General features: G+C 40.5%; 1 protein-coding gene across 1 annotated transcript in view; it reads right to left on the minus strand.

Moving 5' to 3' along the window:
• adgrl3.1 (adhesion G protein-coupled receptor L3.1) overlaps nt 1-17,336 on the minus strand; it is an 87,255-nt gene extending 69,919 nt beyond the window's left edge. Inside the window, exons 1-2 of the mRNA XM_086295933.1 lie at nt 17,192-17,336; nt 10,433-10,646 (exon numbers count right to left, since the gene is read on the minus strand). Coding sequence (XP_086152059.1) covers nt 10,433-10,646; nt 17,192-17,246 — 269 coding nt within the window. The 5' untranslated portion in view covers nt 17,247-17,336. The remainder of the gene's footprint in view (nt 1-10,432; nt 10,647-17,191) is intronic.
• Between the last annotated feature and the right edge of the window lie 2,447 nt (nt 17,337-19,783).

Genomic DNA, 19,783 nt, shown 5'->3' on the forward strand with positions numbered 1-19,783 from the left:
ACAGTATAATATGGGATGTTGTTATTACTGTATGCTGTATGTGTGTAGCTCCTGTAAATGCAAAGCACCGGCTCGTTTACCTGTCATTCTCATCCATGCACAATAAGATATAATATGAAATGTATCCTGATAAAAAATGATAATCTAATTTTAAGTATTATAGACTTTATTTACACATAATATTATATACTTCCACCAGATAAACCTCTTCTTATCTTAGAAACAGGTTTTGTTCCTAAAAATTAAACCTAATTTAAATTTCAGCTCACTTAGTACCGTTTTAATTTACGCCCCTTGAGCAGTTATGATCTTAGGAAGATTAGATATTAACTCTGCCATTTAAAAACAGCATGCACTTGGATTTGCAAATTTGAGTTTTTTGTACCACTTAAGGAGAATGAAAGCAGATAACTGTGTTGTTTGCATAAAAAATAAATGCAGCATTTGATAAGTATCACAAAGATCAAGAAGAGCAGTGGTCCTAACATCGACCCCTGGGACACACCTCTTTGATACGGGAAGAAAAGAGGAAGAAGATCCAGCAAAGTGGGCCTACTGTGTTCTATCTGACAAGTAATTTTAAAAACAACTGACAGCATTCCCAGAAAAGTCATTATTATATAGTTTATCCACCAAAGTGGCATAGTCAACTATGTCAAAAGCCTTCAGCAAATGAAGAAAAGCAGAAATGTTGTATGTTCCGCAGTTCATTGCCTCAATAATGTAATTTACCTCTTAAATAGCTGTGGTTATTGTGCTGTGCTGTTTTTTAAAACTTAGTAGTTAATATTTTCTGTATTTCTGCTATAGGCCTGCAATACCCTGGCAACCTGCCTAGGGTGTACCCCTGTTCTAGCTGCACAGGCTCTAATACACGAAACCCTGAACTAAATGGATGCATGGATGGATAATAGTTCTGCTATAATATCCGTAGCTAACTTGAGAAAATCTAGATCCAGTTTTTCAGAACTTGCAGTCTTATTAGCATTCAATTGCTTTAAAGCTCTACAGATCTGTTACATCGAAAGGAGAAAAGCTGAAAGACTGAGCCATAGATTCAATAAAAAGTGCTGCAGAGTGAGCCTTCTGTTCAACATCCTGTTTTAATTCTGGATGTAAAGTGTGCTTGAACATTAAATACAATTTAGATTCTCAGTGCAATTCAACAACCTGCATTCAAGTCAGCAAAATCAACCACTGACACACTTCTGTGAACAGATAAAACATTCTTTAAAAATTAGCTACAGTAGTTGTAAGCTTGCTCTCATACAGAGAGACATTTGTATGCAAATGACAAATGGCACACACATTTCTGAGTCTGCATAATGCCTGTGACATTGTTAAGATAATATATGATTTAATAAACGATGACAACACTATCAGATTTCAGTATGGCAGGTAGAGATGTCATATATTCGTTTTTTTTCCATTTCTTATATGTCAGAAAAAAAGAAATGAGTATAATTCCAAGTGGAACGAGACCGAATGTGTAATGCATGTTAATTCATTGTTTAGAAGTGGCCTAGTTTGGGAGTGTATGATATATGTTATGTGTGTGGATAACTAATGATTATTACAACTAAAAGACTGTTTAATAATAATAGTAATGATGACAATGTATGTCTTATCATAAACAGAGGCAAACAAACCCTTTTACCCTTCTAGCTTCTGAGCAGGCTGCCTGCCAAGTATAGTTTTTGAGCTCCACCGTCTCTCCTTTCCTCTTCCACCGGTAGCCATGGCAACTTCCACGTCGTCCGATTCCAGGACACACTCGGAGAGTCTTTCTCCTGATTCCACCTAGTAACATTCCTTAGCTGATATCCCTATGTCTCTCCCAACCTTGCATCTCTCTAAATTTAAATGTGACACCTCCAACTCCAACACATTTTAATCCAAACCACCTGCTTACACGAACCCCAAATCCTCCTAAAAGCTAAAAGATGAGCGTGTTTCAGACAGATGTGCTGTCTTCTTGATTGGTGAGACGCAGAGGAGCGTGCAAGACACCATCACCATCAAGACGACCGAGCAATGCTACATCAAGTAACTGACTAGTATAATTTAGTCAGCCTCACCTCATAAAAAAATATGGGATGCTGTGCTTGTGCAGGGGAGACGAGGGCTGTTCCTTGTGTCCTGGTTTGGATTTGTGCTTCACTGTCAGCGTCAAAGTATCGAGTCAGTCAGGTAGTCAGTCAATGTCTACAGCACGCCAGCATGTCTGAGGCACTGATTCACGTGCCGTGCTACTCTCTGGATGTGTCAGACTTTGTGTGCATGTGTGGAAGAGAGAAAAAGAGAAAGCGTGTGGTGTCTCAGGCCGTTCTCAGGCAGCCATGCAGCTTTGGTGCTCAGTGAAGCATGATAACGAAGGTTAGCAGAGCTATGGTGAAAGGAGAACAGGGTCAGATGGTGGAGACTTTGACATGTGGAAATACAGAGGTTTTGGGAAAAGAGAACAGTTGTCAGTTTGGGTGAAAGTATATTTGCGTGGGTAGACGGAGAGGAATATATAAAGAACAATAGAAAGAACAAGATCATTGTTAAGATTATAAAAGACCCCGTGTGTTCATTCCTGTCACATATCTGAGGGAAAGTTTCTGTCAGTGTTTCAGTGTGCCAGAATCAGTCAGTCTTTAAGTACGACTTTTCCTATTCGTCTATCTGTGTTTGCGTGTGCGTACGTATGTGTGTGGGTCCTAATTACCACACTGAGCAAGGGTGACAGTTGGGCCCCCAGGGTGCCGCAGGGCATCTCCTGTAGCCGTGGCGACTATGTTAGGGTGGTAGCACAAGCACAGACACTTTCATACACCAACATGCACACACACACATACACATTAAGTAGGACATTTCCAGATATGACCTCATTCAGTGGGAAGCAGGGTACAGTTAATGGAGGGAGGAGAGAAGAAGAGTGAACAGATTGAGACAGAGCAAGTCAGAGATAGATATCATAACAAGATATAATTGTTAATATCCTGGTGAGTCCACCTCTGCAAGAAATCTCACACCCAGAGAAGAAACACAGTCACAGTCTCAGTTTCTGTGGTGAAAAACTTCAATTTAGCATATTGTTTTTGGAGTTGGAATCACTGGGCTTTAGATTAATGTAATGTTTGGAGCATTTATTTATCTGCCCCTCTGTCACCATCTGTTCCAGCTCTCTCTTCTTATCCTTCAGCTTTTACAGAGATGGATTATATTCAAATGGAGAAGTAACATGACGTGCAGGTATGCCTGGAAAAAAGTGCCAGACTGCATGGCATAGTTTGCTGGTTAGAGAGTCTGAGACTGCAGCACACAGCTAACACTAGACTGCAGTCTGCGATTCAAGTGGTTTTCTATAATTCAGAGAGTCAAAGGAAAAGAACTTCAGAGGCTGCTTTAGAGTCTCCCACGTGTGTAGTTCAAGCTTGCTAGTGCATGCTCAATAACACATACGGACTCGTATGCAAATGCATACAGCTAAAGATGAACACACTCAGACATGTTCACACACAACCACATATTCAGTACATATGCACACAAATACATTCACATGCTACACTACTAGCCTGGAGCTTTGAAGGCTTAGATGCAGTTCTAAAGAGAAGGAGAAGTTGAGCAGGCTTAAGAACTAAGAAGAAACTCTCTATTTCTTTCTGAGCGCAGTATGTGTGTGGGCAAGAGAGAGTGTGAGTATGCATTTAACAGCTGCCACGTGCTTTCACATATGCATGTGCGTGCCTTCATCTGCATGTTAGTACGCAGTGGTGGTGTTAATATGTGTTTTTACAGCCATAGTGCACCTAGAATCTTTGGGGACACACTGAAGGATTCATCTGGAGACCTGGGTTGTCACTCTGGCCGTCAACCCCTAGCATCCTGGTTCAAAACAGGGACAAAATATAGAATTCACTATAAAAGACAGGAAACATGTAACCTATAAGGCTTTGCATTTTAGCCTCAACCTCATCTCTCCCCAGAGTTGAGGAAAGAAAAAAGCAAATGGAAAAACAGGAAAGCCAATGAAAGCTAAAACAGATGGTAAGTGAGAAAGGAAGAGTGACAGTGAGGGTGGGAAACAGGGGGTGAGAAGCAATTTGAGGAATGAGGAGAGAGTAGAAAAAAAATACCAAGAATGGAGTGACAAAAATTGAGATATCAAGAGGGTGACAGATGGGAGAATAATAAATGAAGCATGTTGTTATTTAACACATCCAAAAGAGACGGGGAACAGAGGAGAAGGGAGAACAACTCCCCACCCTTGTCTCTCTTGTCAAAGTGCCTTCCCTTTGTGTTGAGAGGCGTCTTCAATAGGCATGGAAAGGGAGAGAAAACGAGAGCAATCGAGAAAAAAAGAGGTGAGAGCGGGAAAAAAAGGCTGAAGGGCCAACAAGGTGACAAGGTGGGAAAGGTGGTATGGAGGTATCGAGGGAAAGCCTGTTTGAAGTCCAGAAGTAATTTTCTATCACGATAGCTGTGGCAGAGGCAACAAAACAGAGTTTGTGTGGCCGTGTGTAACGTCCACACATTCTTCACACTATCGACACTTGCAGCCTCAAGTGCGCGAATGCATGTGTGTGAGATTAAGAGGGAAAATCTGAGAGAATGTGCTGAAAGGTACTTGGTCCAATTCTGTAGCATCTCCAGAGAACTCATCAAGTCATTTTTATGTGAATAAATCGCTATCCCTGAAGGCACTTCGGCATTTTGGCTCGCAGCTCTCTCCCGGTGTAGAACTGCACACTCAACCATCAAATGTCTCCTCATATAAGTCACTTGTGACACATATGCATGCAACCCAGCCACACCCTAGCACTAACCGGTACTGTGAAATTCATCCTGACATTTAGGAAAATAAGTATGAAGTGCAGTGCCAGTGGGGTGAGTCTAACAAAGAATGAAAAATTGAATTATACTCACAATGCCTTAATTTAATATCAAAGGTAAAACCTAAAAAAAGAAATAATTAAGCTGCAGAGACCTTAAAACAAAGGATTTTCAGTAGTCGTTTTCAAATAAAGGTGCCTCTGTTCAAACCCTGATAAAACAGAGTGAGTCACTGAACTGAGGCCACTGTATCACTAAAACAGATTAAGCGTAACTTTCATGGCCACGGCTTCGTTTCCCCTTCAACCCAGTGTATCCCAATGGGGAGATAATCTGGGAAATGCAGCGGTATCAGGTCCTTTCTAGGTTGCCTGAGAAGCCTTGTGAGACCCTCTGGAGATATGAGGCTTTGATATCAAGACCAATTATGTGGTATAGGCGCACACATCCACGCACACAAACATTAGCACACACACACACACATGCACACATTCACAAACACATACACACACTCATACATACACACTCATTGGCCTTGGAGAGTGGTGGAGAGGAAAACAAAGAGAGAATGTGATACTGAGGAAACACTGGGCAGGCGGAACATGCTCTGATTTTATCAGCCAGTTGAGCGGAGCTTGAAAGCCAGAGACGATACAGACATAGAGGCAATGAGAGAGTGGAAACAAGACAGGCTGAAACAGACTGAAGAAAATGGATGTGAGAGTATGGGGAAGAGTTGAAAGTATATACATACACACATCCCCGGTCAAACTCGAAATTGAAGCCTTCAATGCCCGTTAACATGCAAAAACACACACAACGAACATGTGCATGAGCACACATTAAAAGATTCACTGTCAGCATTTATGCCAAACATGGACACACTGTATGCAAGAGCATATCCGAGCTTTGCAGAGTATTGTGCACGTAGACACAAAGGCTGACTCGCGGCATCTTGGAACTCGCAAACCGTTCACCACAAATATATGTGATAAACAGTTGTTTCCGGTCTGAGTCACCTCCACAGAGAATCCCTCAAGATTAAGTATGGCCTCTGGCTCTGCTAATTGGAGCTTAAAGTCTGGTGTAGCCCCTGGGCAGTGTATGCTGTGTGTGGTAGAAGCCATGTGTGTGTGAGCGCGCTTCCGTATAAATTATGGATGGAAAGGGCTGTAGGAAAGTGGCCACACAAGCTTCAGCTGCCAGAGCGAGAAGAGAGACCAAGCTAGGCCAAAGCAGTCGCAATGAGAGCACCACCACATGACACAGACAGGTGGTTTGATAGAGAAACAGAGCAGGGAGACGGACGGGGAAAGATGACAGCAATATTGAGATGGAAAAAAGATGAGAGAAAATAATAGGACAGCAAGAAAGAGAACTGAAAGTGAGATTAACGCAGGACCTGGAAAATCCAGATACTAATGGTGACATTAATGAATTATTTATAGCCAGACATTCTCATTACAGAGCACGGTGCTTTCCCTTTATTGCTATTTTTGTCATGCTATCATTTGCCAACTAGCTTTAACTAACTACCTGCCAAATACAAAATATATGTAAAGTGCAGAGACCACAACAGCATTAAAAACCATTTCCGGTAAAATAAATCACAAGCTGGGTTCTCTTTTCTATTCTGCTACTCACCAAATAAATGTTAGGATAATCAGAGCAAAGTACCTGAACATGTTAGATGTTAACTAAAACAGCACTCACTCGTGTTAAGTATAGACTCAAGTGAGGAAAGGAGATATGAAAATCTATTATTATTATTTTGCAGCCCAAATATAAAATATTGTATTTTTCACAAACACAGAAAAAGTGGAAAAATCAGTTGTTAAAATTTACAAAGTAAAGAAAATTTGCTGAAGCCTTAATTTGTGAGCTCCATGTATTATGACATAAAATGCTGTATGGCATAATATATCATTATAATGTTTTTTTTAAACGATCCATATATTACAGCCTATTGTTCAATGATAATTTTCCATGGAGCAGACGCTGAGATTGCTGTGTTCCTTTCAGCACCCTCAGAGGAGGAGGCAGGCACACCAGAGAGATGTGCAGGAGAAGTGTCACCTGAGTCACTTCCATTGTCTGATAAGACTACACTGGTTTCTATAAATAATCCGTCACAATTGTCCTTTTCCCCCATTACAGTTTAGCAGTTCTGTCATTTTATGCCTCTGTTGTTTGGTGTAAACTTCTTGAAAGTGGGTAAATTCATAATTAATTCAGAACTTGATGTATATATAGTGTATTGTGGGAAAAAAAACACAAGGGGGGATTTCGAGCATGGTGTGGTGGATCATTTTCCTGCTGCAGAACCCAAGTGCGCTTAAGCTTGAGGTCAACAGCAGATTGCCGGACATTCTCCTTCAGGATGTTTTGGTAGAAGCAGAATTCATGCTTCCATTAACTGCAACAAATCTTCCAGGTCCGCACTACCACCACCATATTTTACTGTTGGTTAGGGCTGCCACGATTAGTCGACTAGTCACGATTACGTCGACTATCAAAATCGTCGACGACTGATTTAATAGTCGACGCGTCGTTTGAAGCTTTGTAAGATCCCAAAAGACGCAGGAATAAGTAGTAGGATTTAAGAGTGTAATAACGGACTGAAACAGAAGATGGAAGCACTGCATGTACAAGGATGCCAGCTGCCGTTAAACCCCGAAGAAGAAGTAGCTCTGTCCCAGAATTCATAGCGCAGCCCAGCTCAGTTTCCAATAACGGCAGGAGCTAGTTAGTTTTAATATTACTCTTATTATTCTTTCTGGGTCACAAAATAAACGTTTAACATATTTTCAGGCGAGAATGTAGCTGTGTAAACCTCAAATATCTGCTCAGTTTATCAAGATACCACATATTTTCAAAAGCGCTTCGACGTTTTCGGAGACGTCTGTTACCCACCAGCTCGATAGCTAGCCGGGGGCTAGGTCACTAGAGCCCGTGAGAACACCGGACTCCCGGCAAATCGTTTTCAAACCCACCGCCGTCTTTCGCTACTCAGGTTAAACATATATAAGTCACTTAGATAACTTAAAAATGTTATTGTTTGGCTTTTTTTAGTATTTTATTTGTTCCTGAGTAAATCGGTTTGGCTGAGATTAAAGTTATAGTTTTTACACAGCTGAATAAACGTCAAGCAGACAGCTGATTATCAGAAGTGTGAGATACTCGAGAATATACTCCGGTGTCCCGTTATATTTTAGATAGCAAGGAGTTTATTAAACTTCACTGAAACAATCTGCAAATTTCATTAAAATTTAATAAACTATCATCTTAGCTTTATTTTTAGTTAGCACATACCTTAAACACTTCAAGCTGTAAGCTAATGATAGTTATACAAGAGCAGATGCAGGCTGGTGCGATAAGCTGTACATTTTACGTCCAATGGATGCACGATCTGATTAGTCGACTAATCGTAAAAATAATCGGTGACTAGTCGACTATCAAGATAATCGTTTGTGGGAGCCCTACTGTTGGTGCGAACTTCCTTTTCTGACATGCTGTGTTAGTTTTATGCCACATGTAACGGGACTCAAACCTCCCAAAAAAGTTCCGCGTTTCTCTCTTCAGTCCACAGAGTATTTTCAAAGATGTCTTGGGGATCATTAAGATTTTTTCTGGCAAATGTGAGACAAGTCTTTGTGTGACTGTTTTCTCCTTGAACTCTCCAATGGGGGGTATTTTTCCCAGTAACTTTCTTATTGTTGAATAATAAACTCTGACCTTTTGTGACCTCTTGGATGAGTCGTCGCTGCGCTTTGGGGGTCTTTTTGGTTGACCAGCGACTCCTGGGAACCACTGTTCCATATTTTCGCCATTTGTGGATAATGGCTCTCACTGTGGTTTGCTGGAGTCCCAAAGCCTTCAAAATTGCTTGGTAACCCTTTCCAGATTGATAGATGTCAGTGACTTTGTTTCTCATCTCTTTCAATTGTGACATGTTGTGCTGCATTTCTCAGTCTGCTTCAGTTTGTCAGACAGGTTCTGTTTAAGTGATTACAGGCAGTAATCAGGCCTTAAAGTGGGAGGGAAACTTAGCGTTGTAAAAGACATGGTTAATCACAGTTTATTCATGATTTAACAAGGTGGGGGCAATCAAGTTTTCACACAGGGCCATACCCCTAATGATAAAGCCCTTGATTTAAAAACTGCATTTTGTGTTTACTTTTGTTATCTTTGTGTAGGGATGGGTACCGGTTCTGACATAAACGGTAGTAACCAGACCGAAAAGCAGCGCACATTTCGGTGCTTTATTTCGGTGCTTTTTTTTCCTGAGATGACATACACTTTGAATTCTAGCCAATCATTTTACGTTTCCGAGGATAGTAGGCGGGTCCAGGTATGTACGTTCTTTTAGAGCAGAGCTACAGATTAAAAATGCCCAAGGCAAAGCGGTCAAAAGTCTGGCTGTACTTTACAGCAAAATATGCAAACTCAGCAGCCTGCAACAAGTGCTTTAAGCTGATACTGTGATACTGTCAAAGGAGGTAACACCTGAAATCCGATGAAACACCTGGCGACGCATAGCGGGGGTTTTTTAAAGCCGAGAAATGCGCCGTATTTGATAGCTTGCTGCGAGACCTCACATCGAGCACATCTACTGCGGGTGGGTTGCCTGTTATCGGACCTGGAGTTAGCAACATCCCCCAAGAACCCGAAGAGGAGAGTGCTGGCCCCTAGCCCTGCCAGTGTAGCAGAAATGATGACGGATGATGATGGCAGCAGCAGCAGCCGTTCTTCTCTGCGTGAGTAGCTTAATGTTGTTCGTGTGTAATTTACGTTGAGTAGGCTAACCACGTTATTACATTAATGCATGTAAGGTGAACTAGCAAACACCGTCGTAGTTACATGCGGCTGCCTTCTTGTTTGATGGCAGATACTCCCTTCAACCTGGCCAAAAAGGCTAAAATGACCAAAGAATAAGTGGAAAACAGTTAAACATGAGAGGTTTTTGGACAAAGTTTGTGTTTTTTCCATTGTTTAAGCACTGCTTCCAGCCAAGAGTGATGCCATATATGCCACATAGCTGCAGAAAAGGCTAACATTGTTATCTTTTTACAAAAAAAAACAGCTGAACATGAGAGGTTTTCAGACCAATTTTGTGTTCTCCATTCTTTAAGCACCGGTTTGAGCACCGGTTTGAGCACCGTTTAAGCACCGGCACCGTTTCAAAAGTACCGGTTTGGCACCGGTATCGGATAAAACCTAAACGATACCCATCCCTATCTTTGTGTAATATTTACATTTGTTGATCTGATGATCTGAAACATTTAAGTGTGACAAACATATAAAAAATCGAAAATCAGGAAGGGGGCAAAGACTTTTTCATACCACTGTACTTAATGAGGATCAATACACCTACTAAAGATAGGATCTCTGGGGTTTAGAGTAAGTAAAGCAATTCAGACTGTTCCTGTCTTGGCTCTGTCTTTGTGCCATGAGTCAGCCTTCAACACGCACCAAAAGGATACCATGGGACAAACTTAATTAACAAAGCAACACAAAGAATTAATTATGTTCACTGTGGTTGTCAGTTTTGGTTTTACAGTTCTTAGAAAATGACACATCACACATTCACTCAAACACGTACATACAAACTGACCTGAGTGACATGATCTTGTATGCATCAGGCAGGTAGCACCGCGTGTTTTCCATCTGGACGGGGTCCGAGTCGCAGATCTTGTCATCAGTGCGGCCGTAGTTGGCACTTTCAATCATGATGACATCTGTGCCTGGGCAGCGTAACTCAATGGGGTAGGACTCACAGGACAGCTCCCTGCGGACTACTGCCATGGGGATGGGGGCACGGCCATAAACTGGACAGAAAGACATATGTATTGATATTAAGTCTTTGTTTGGTGAAATACTCCAGACGTTTTGGTAGAGCCATCTTTAATTTACTTGGACTGCAAGGCCTGAATTATTCAAGAATAGGCTGTGTTCAACTGAAATTGCATTTGTACCCTTGTCATATAGACGTAATTATTCAGACTATATGAAAACAATAGCATAACAAAAGACTTCTTATAAGGGCACGTCCACTGTCGCGAGTGAACTGACTTGGTAATTAGTGCTTTGCAGTTAGCAGTATTGGACATCATTCTAGATAGAGAGTAATTGCCTGGCAATTTCAACAGATATTTAGTGCTGCAGATAATATTCAAAGATGGCAATGCCTAATTATTCTCACAAGTTGCAAATGTGATGCAAACATCCACTACGACTGTACTGTAATAGGGAACATGTCATTAATTTCAATGAGTCTGAAGTTACTGAACATTCCTGATATTTTTTTTACTTCACTGGCGGACGCTTTTGTGCCACACAACTCCCTTTCATCTAAAAACAAAATGAGCAAAAATCAGAAGAAAGGCAAACTCTTCTCATCAAAAGTATTCTTAACAGTGTCATGATTTTGGATTCTTCTTGTTATCGCGATTCCATCACTTCTTTTATTTTAATCCTTGCTTCCTGTGGATTCCAGTTAGTCCCCGCCAGCCAGCCCCCCAATGCCACACAAATAGTTTAAAAAAAGTTTTCTCCTTGCTCATAAGCATTTGGACTTTTCTCCCCTTTCTCTCATTCTTTATTTTCATGTCCTGCCAAAACACCTTATACATACCTCCATGTGACTGAAGCTATTACATAGAAGTGCAGTGACAATAATGGTGTGGTTCTGGGTGTTAGTGTCGCATGGATTATTCTTCTGAGGTGCTCAATTGTATTGCCCATGTCTGAATCCACCTAACCTTTCCATAATAATAATGCAGATTTTATTACACACACACACACACACACACACACACACACACACACACACACACACACACACACACACACACATATATATATATAGCACTGCCCATCTAGACCATCTGAGAATTTTTGCTATACAGGGTGCAATATACATATTATGCATTTCCCACTTGAATAAACTAATAACATTTATTAAATCTACACAAAACTAATGTGGAAGCTTTCCAGACCCAGCGCTCTTTTTGGAAGAACATATCCTGTCAAATCATTTCTTAAAAGCAGAGAAACAAGCACATGTATACACACATGAATGTACGGACACAAAAGCAATTAAAAAGACACAGACATACAACATCTGTGTAAAGTGAGGCAACGCTCCCTGTCATGGTAACCATAGTAACCCCGTCCACCCTCCCTTGGCTCTCTCATTGGTTAGAGAAGCGTCATGGTTACACAAATGCAGCAAAGAATCTGAATGAGCTCAATGACACTGTGCCCGGGCTCAACTTAATACTGCCCTTCACCACATCACAGACACACAAGCACGGAAGCACACGCACACACACACACACACACACACACACACACACACACACACACACACACACGCACGCACACACACACATACACGCACACACTCATGCATACAAATGCTCGGAGTGATGGAATGTAGAGGTGGAAATTCACAGCCAGCCAATATCAGTGTGGTGTTGGTACCTGAGGGAAAAACATTGATAATGGCAGGAGGTAGCTTAGAGATAAGACTGATATATAAGTGGCATTTACTGAAAATGTCTTCTCTAATGAACAGACACATGCACACACACGTATGTATACCACTGCAGGCTATGATTAGACCTTAAGCACACATTCAGACAGGATGTGTGTCTCCAAAGTAGCTGAGGATTTAACAGGGCATCATGCAGTTTTGTCTGTGTAAGCAGGGGGTCTTAGTGCACTGGGTCATTACTGTGTGAAAGTAAGTGTCAGTTTATTAGTTTTTCAATGGCTGCATCATGACTCTGTGAGCATGAATATAAATTCTGAAGTGAGGGTTAATTGGAGCATGCGGGGATCAATAAACAGCATCGTAAGGCAGCTGTCTAGACTAGCATTGGATCAGATGTCTTACAGTGTTGCCTTACAGGGTCCCCTTTGGGTATGAAGCAAGCATTATGACACAAACTCACACACACACTATTCAAATGAGGGGTCTATCTGTATTCCCATTAAAAGCCACTCTGCCTTTGTAAGCAGGAGTAAATGAACTGACTCGTACATGCCATCCTGTCTCGTCTGTCACATTTTAATTTATCTTATTATATCAGCTGCCTCACCTATAAAGCTGCTGTGCTTAACCCATCTCCAAAGGACCCTCTACACATATTTCTGTCACCTGATACACATGCATTCACTCGCACACACACACTATGCGCACATATTTAGCTGTCTGTCTTTGACTACATGTAATAATGTGTGAGCTGGCAAGTCCATGTTAATGTGTCTGTCATTAGTTGTGTAAGTGGTGACAGAAACTTGGCAGCAACAGACAGTATGGACAGTCTTATTCAGACACTCTTATTGCCTCGGGGGGCTGAAACAAAAGGATATTGATTTTTACATTTGGGCCAAGAACAAGAGAGTGGCGAAAGAGGTGGATAGATGGAAAGAAGGAATGGGTGAAAGGAAAGAGGAGAGAGATTTAAAAGGTGATCTCTCACTTGAATTGCCAAAGCTTTTGGCCAATGCTGATGTCTTAAATGTGGGGTGCTTTGAGTTACAGGGAAAACAACTTATTTTAAGTGCATAAGATATTCTAAAGGTTAAGGCTAGCAGTACCCTCATTGTTTTATCAATATATATATAGATATATTCATATATCTATCTATATATATCTATATCTTAGCTTGATCATTGTCAACCACCAGGGGGTGTATCCCATTTTGACCTCAGTAACCTCCAGCCATATTTGGCACAGATGTTCCTGTATACTATGTCAGCCGCTTGGTTATGGGGTCCCATGTATGTCCTGCCTGCTAGCATCTCACACCCTGTTATGTGCTGGATTATCTCAGGACATCTTTGCACAGCCTGCACCTGGGATCTTGCCTGGTGTGGTAGACCCCAGCCTCCATCAATCTTGCGCTTGGAGCTTGTGTCTGTGCTGCCACAATTAGTGCCTCCATGCTGTCTTTCAGTCCAGCTTTATCTAGCCATTTAGGATTTTTTAATATCACACCCTTCTTCTACCTGCCAGTGAGACCATGGCATGCAGTAGCGTGTCCATCCATGATGCTTCCTCTTCTTATGCCTCTTCTTTCTTGGGTTTCTGCTGCCTGAGGTATTTACTAAGCACATGATCAGTTGTGGCCATCTGTCTGTGTGCTAATGGATCTTTGTTCTTTCTTTCCTGGATAGTGTTTCTGACACTCACTAGTCCTCAGCCTCCTTCTTTCCGCTTAGTGTACTCTTCTGGGGTTCCATGGCGATCAGGCCTTTTCAGCCTCCGGTTAGCCATTCCGGGTACACCTCATCCATTAGCAACTGGTTAATTTGTGCTTCCAGGGGCTCACAAAATGAAGTAAATCCTTGAGCCAGTAGGTGTGGATCATGCCAGAGTCTGGTGCTGTTTATTTTTCTTGGATGGTGACTAGTGAACCCAGAAGACCGACAGACACAGATTGGTTACCTAAATGGAGATGACATAAATGATGACACTGCCGCGGACTGCCAATAATTCATACTCAGCTAATCCCAACCAGCCACACCTTTACCTGTGAAGCACAAGAGTATAACTTGGATGGTTCAGTGGAGAACACTTGGTTTATTCTCCCAGCTTCTGGTATAACTGTTCAAGCTAATTGCTTTAAAAGGTATACCAGAAGCCATCACACTTCATCACTCCTTCCTGCAGATAGTTGGCTAACGTCCCTTTGTTCTGCCTTGATCTTGGCCACAAGTCTTTTTCTCCATGGAAGATACCGCTCCTTGTGGCTGTTGTTAATCTTATAGAGTTATAGGTTCCCAGCTTAACCATGGTCTTCTGTTTCAGGTCAGCTGCCCTTGCATTTAATCTACCAGTTGTTTTCAGGACTTGGTGCCCAGTCTTGGAGAGTGGGGATGATGACATTCCCCCTCAGACCTGACGTCTTTGTGTTGTAGGTCACTCAATGTGTTGTACCTCAGTCTCTAGTTGCAACAGCAGTTGTTTTTTGCAGATGTTGATGATGTTGCAGCTAATGATTCGAAGCATACTGCATCATCTGTCAAATATGGTGGAGGGTTAGGCATGAGCATGTATGACTGCCAGTGGAATTGGGTCACTACTGTTTACTGATAGTGTGATAGCTTATAGAAGTAGCAGGGTGAATTCTGAAGTGTACAGGCCTAGACCCTCTGCTCAGAATAAGCCAAATTCTGCAAAACTGATTAGACAGAGCTTCACAGTGCAAATGCTTCACACACAAGTTCCTTAAAGGAAATAAACTGGATGTTCTTCAGTCAGTCACCTCCACCCAATAGAGCGTATAAAAAACCCGTAAAACCCTGCCAAAAAAAAAAATCCAAAAAACAAACAAACAAAAAAAAAACAACCAAAATAATTCCCAGATTCACGTTTAAATGTCTTTTTGTTTGAACAATCCTAAAATAATATGGGTCTGTGGAGAAGACTGAGTGGTTGCTGTTGTGTGCCCTCAAGCTGGTGTCCTTGTTTCAGCTGTACAGGTTTCCTCACAAAGCAAAAGGAACATACTTTGCATACATCAACTCATTCTTTAGACATCGATGCAAATATATTTAACTGAAACTCATCTCTTCCTGCAAAACCAAGCCCTTGGTGTTTATATGCCTGACTATAAGCACTCCCTGTGTGCCTTTTAATTGCATCCATTAGTGTTTAGGTGGGATTTCTGGCAACGTTGGTGCAAGTACATGCTTGATGGTGTGTTTGTGTGTGTGGTCCAGGAATCACTTGCTGTAGAGACCTACATCTATTTAAAATGTGGATACATATGAGTGTTTGTGCGTGAGTGCATGTTACAAAGTTACACAATGTGAGTGACAGGAGCTATTAATAGGACCGAGTTCAAATGGGCCAGAGCTCCCTCTCAGAGTCTTTTAAACCTATAGTCATGTAGGAAAGGAGGAAATATAAAGTTGACCTACTGGACTGCATCTGCACTGAACATTTTGTATGTGTGAAAAATTTCTGTGTGTGCAATAAAATGGTGCCCTGACTTTTGATTCTTATTTTTGGTTTTATTGTTATTCTTTCTTATGCTCATATTTTCATGGTGTCCTCATTGTCTCCCCATCTTGCCCATCTCTGTCTGGTCTATGTGTTTACACATTTGTCCTACTGGTTTCCACTTACTGTCTTATTTTGGTAATTGCTTTTTCTTGTGTGTCTCCTGTGCCTTTGCCTCTTCACTCCTTTATGATTGTCTGCGCTATCCTGATTAGTTTCACTCTTGTTTTATATATCTTTACTTGTCTATTTTTCATGCATTCATTATTTCAAGTCTGGACAATCTTAATTCATTATTATCAGGTGTCAGGGAATAGACAGAGAGACCACGTTTCCTCTGTATTAGCATCTCTTCATTTGCTCCCTGTTAAATCCAGAACTGAATTTAAAATCTTTCTCCTCACACACAAACTCTCGAATAATCAGACCCCATCATATGTTAAAGACTCATAGTATCATATTATCCTAACAGAGTGCTTCACTCTCAGACGGTGCTTACTTCTGGTTCCTAGACATTTTAAAAGTAGAATGGGAGGCAGAGCCTTCAGCTATCAGGTCCCTCTCCTGTCAAACTAACTCCCAGTTTGGATTGGGGAGACCTACGCTCTTTCTACTCTACTCATCACGTTCATTTTTGATAAGCTTATAGCACGGTTCTGCTGGAGGTTTCTTCCAGTTAAGAGGGAGTTTCTCATTCCCACCATTGCAAACTAATTGCTCATATGGGGTCCTTTGATTGTTAAGGTTCTCTCATGAATACTGCAAGGTCTTTACCTTATAATATAAAGTGCCTTGAGCCATCTCTTGCTGTCATGTGGTGCTTTATAAGTAAACTTGAATTGAACAGTTGCCACCTTGCTTTGTAATCAGCCCATGCTGTATGTAGTCTTGTGCATCCCTTTGTTGGTTTGTCTGTTTATCCGCTGTGTGTCGGCCTCCTTTATCCCATCTGTGTTGTTTCAAGACTCATTTGTATCCTTGCTTTTTGTGCCTGCTGAGTAACAGCTCTTTGCAACAAATGCTATTTGTTTTTTGAAAGAAGTCCAGCAATAAGCCTTTATTTTAGCAGACAATTGTGACTGTTATAAAATTAACTAACATTACCTATTGCTCTTATCAATACAGTTATTAAAAACGCAGACTATAGCTTAAAATAATCAACAGCTGTTTTATGACCAAAACGTTTTTCTTGCTTTTGCCAAATGGACTTTAGTCACATAGATATTTGACTGAAAATCTTTAATGTAGCAATAGTAATAATTGAGCAATACAACACATTTCAATTAACAAATTAAATGTAGTTTTTTTTTTCTCCTTTTTTGGTTAGGGCAGTGCAATGAGTAGTGTGTCCCTTACCAATGGCTATGGGGGAAAAGAAGGTTGAGATCAAGAGCAGGCATCTGGTCCACATGACGTCTGAGGATGACCTGGAAGTAGATATGGAGGTACTTCCTGCTGAGCCCAGACGGTCTTGTGGCGAGCTGTTTATATGTCACAGCTCAGTCTTCCTGTCACCATACAGACCTGGGAATTGATACACAGAGAGAATCTGCTCACTTGGTTTGCCATACGTATACACATTAGGATGCTTTATGTAGGCCGCAATACACAGATTTACTAACTATTCCAAAATATGATCTTTTTCTTATTTTTTTTTCTTTCTAACAACAAATAAACAAGTAAACAACAACTGACAAAGTTTATCCAGCAAAGAAGCAGATTTTCCACAAAACATTTAACTGATTTATAGTGGATGGACATTTTAACAAACTTCAAAATAACAAAAATCATTTCCTTAAACAATAATGAGAGAAAGAAAGAGAGGACTAAATGACCAACACTTGTACCTCAATCATATTTTCAGAAAATTAAAAAAAAAAGTCAAAGAAGACCAATTTTAAGTGGATTTGCCTGCTAGGTAAGTAAATGATATTCTGCAGACACACAGAGAGGACCTACAAGCACATAAAACTACAAGATTATGGATTATGAATGTATAAAAACACTTTGATAACATTTATTGTATAGTTTTTTATTATTAATCTCTGTCTCTCTTCCACGGCATGTCTTTGTCCTGTCATCCTCCCCTCACCCCCAACTGGTCACAGAGATGAGCCTTGTTCTGCAAACCAATTTCTTCCTTATAAAATTGAGTTTTTCCTTCCCACTGTCTCCAAAGCGTTTGCTCATACAGGGTCATATGATTGTTGGGTTTTTCTCTTTATTATTTTATTACAATGGAAAGTGGCTTGCGGCAACTGTTGTTGTGATTTGGTGCTGTATAATTAGACTGAATTGAATTCAATTAAATTAAATAGCTTAGGGAGTTAAAAACTTCTGTCCAATTTGTGATTATTTTTAAGATCTGCAAATTAATATATTCTTCATTAGGTCATACTAAATATCTCATCTGCTTTAAAAGATTCTAAAGGAATTAAAATCACATTTTTAAGCTAAAAAAAAAGCCATGATAGTGTGTTAAACACAACAAGAACAGAATAATTTGTGCAAATCCATATTTCACATGGCAACAAACCATATCCCGATTAATCCATACACAACACAAATCTGCCTGGAAAATGCAAGACTAATGTTATATGCAGACCTTGTCTAAAAGAAATAGTAAAATAATACAATGGTGCTTAATGTTTGCATAATGATGCTTTTATTAGGATTCACTTCACTTAGTATTACACATCAGCATCAAAGTGTGAAATGTATTGATGTCCCAACCTAATTGTTCATTTCATGGTCCATCAGCAACAAACAATTAATACAGGGATGGTCTCTGAGATAAGTTATAGCAGTGACAGACTGGTAAGCATCGTTTCTCCGTCTTTTTTCTGAGCAGATTAAAAAGACCAGCACTGTTCAATCACTTGCTCACCGCCCACTCACTCTTATCTCAACTCAGTGGCTCTCTTTGTTTTTTTGCGCTGCAAAATTCACGTTTTAAATAGGAAAAGCTGCAACATTTACATTTAATTTGCAGAATTATGTGTGTATGTCAAGTTTAAAGTGTGCATGACATAAAGGATAATAAAATCTTCACACAATCATCCTTTTCAAACAAACATCAATTTCATCAGGGGAGTAGTTCTAAGGTAGCAAAAGCCATCTTTGTGCCTAAATGTTGACCGTTCTCAAGGGAACTCATACTCAGCTCCGGAAAAACAAGCACATCAAGTTTGTAAGTGGGAGCGAGAGGGGCTGGAGAAATATGCAACAGCCGGGGACAGATGGAGCAAAGCAGACAGCCACAGCCATGGGAGATACATCATGTGTAACAGAGACTATTGATCAGTGTGACCATATCATTTTTGTCCAGCAGAGACTGAGACAATAGCCAGCTATTTCCATCATGTCATGCTGTGAAGGCAATATCTGCTTTGGCACAATCCTCTGCCTTTGATATTTCTTATAACTGATGTTATCAAAAGCCTTTTAATTTATAGAAAATGCCAGAATCACACAGGCCCTTTTTTATACCAGAATCACACAACATATGTATAACGTATCTTCAGAGCATCTGAAATGACAAAAAGCCTCATCGCAGACCTGCAAATGGGACAGCCAGCCACCCAGAGGCACATGCACACTGCAGAAACACACAGACGATGAGGCCTGTGTAGTCATCTGGCATTTTATTGGTTCTGTTCTTTTTTGTATGTCAAAATAAATCCTTTAAATTGAAAATTCACTAAAACTAATGATAAAAACACAAGCCAAACCTAATTTAGTGAAGTCTGATTAGTTGTAGAAAATTCAATTTGCATTCCAGCATAAAGTAGTCAAGCATTTTATCCAATCAGATTACTTTTATGGAGCATAATTCTTTAGCTCTGGATAATGGCAGAGACTTTAAGTTTTCCTTTGATAAGTCTGTAAAAACTTAACAGACGCACTTAACTACAAACTGTTTTTTTCTTTTGCATTCAGAAGAAACTA

Source organism: Aulonocara sp. 'chitande type north' Nkhata Bay, linkage group LG6 (genome assembly GCF_057382095.1).
Source record: "Aulonocara sp. 'chitande type north' Nkhata Bay isolate Kocher_YH1m ecotype deep benthic linkage group LG6, A_spYH_male_GT1.1, whole genome shotgun sequence".
Classification (NCBI taxonomy): domain Eukaryota; kingdom Metazoa; phylum Chordata; class Actinopteri; order Cichliformes; family Cichlidae; genus Aulonocara; species Aulonocara sp. 'chitande type north' Nkhata Bay.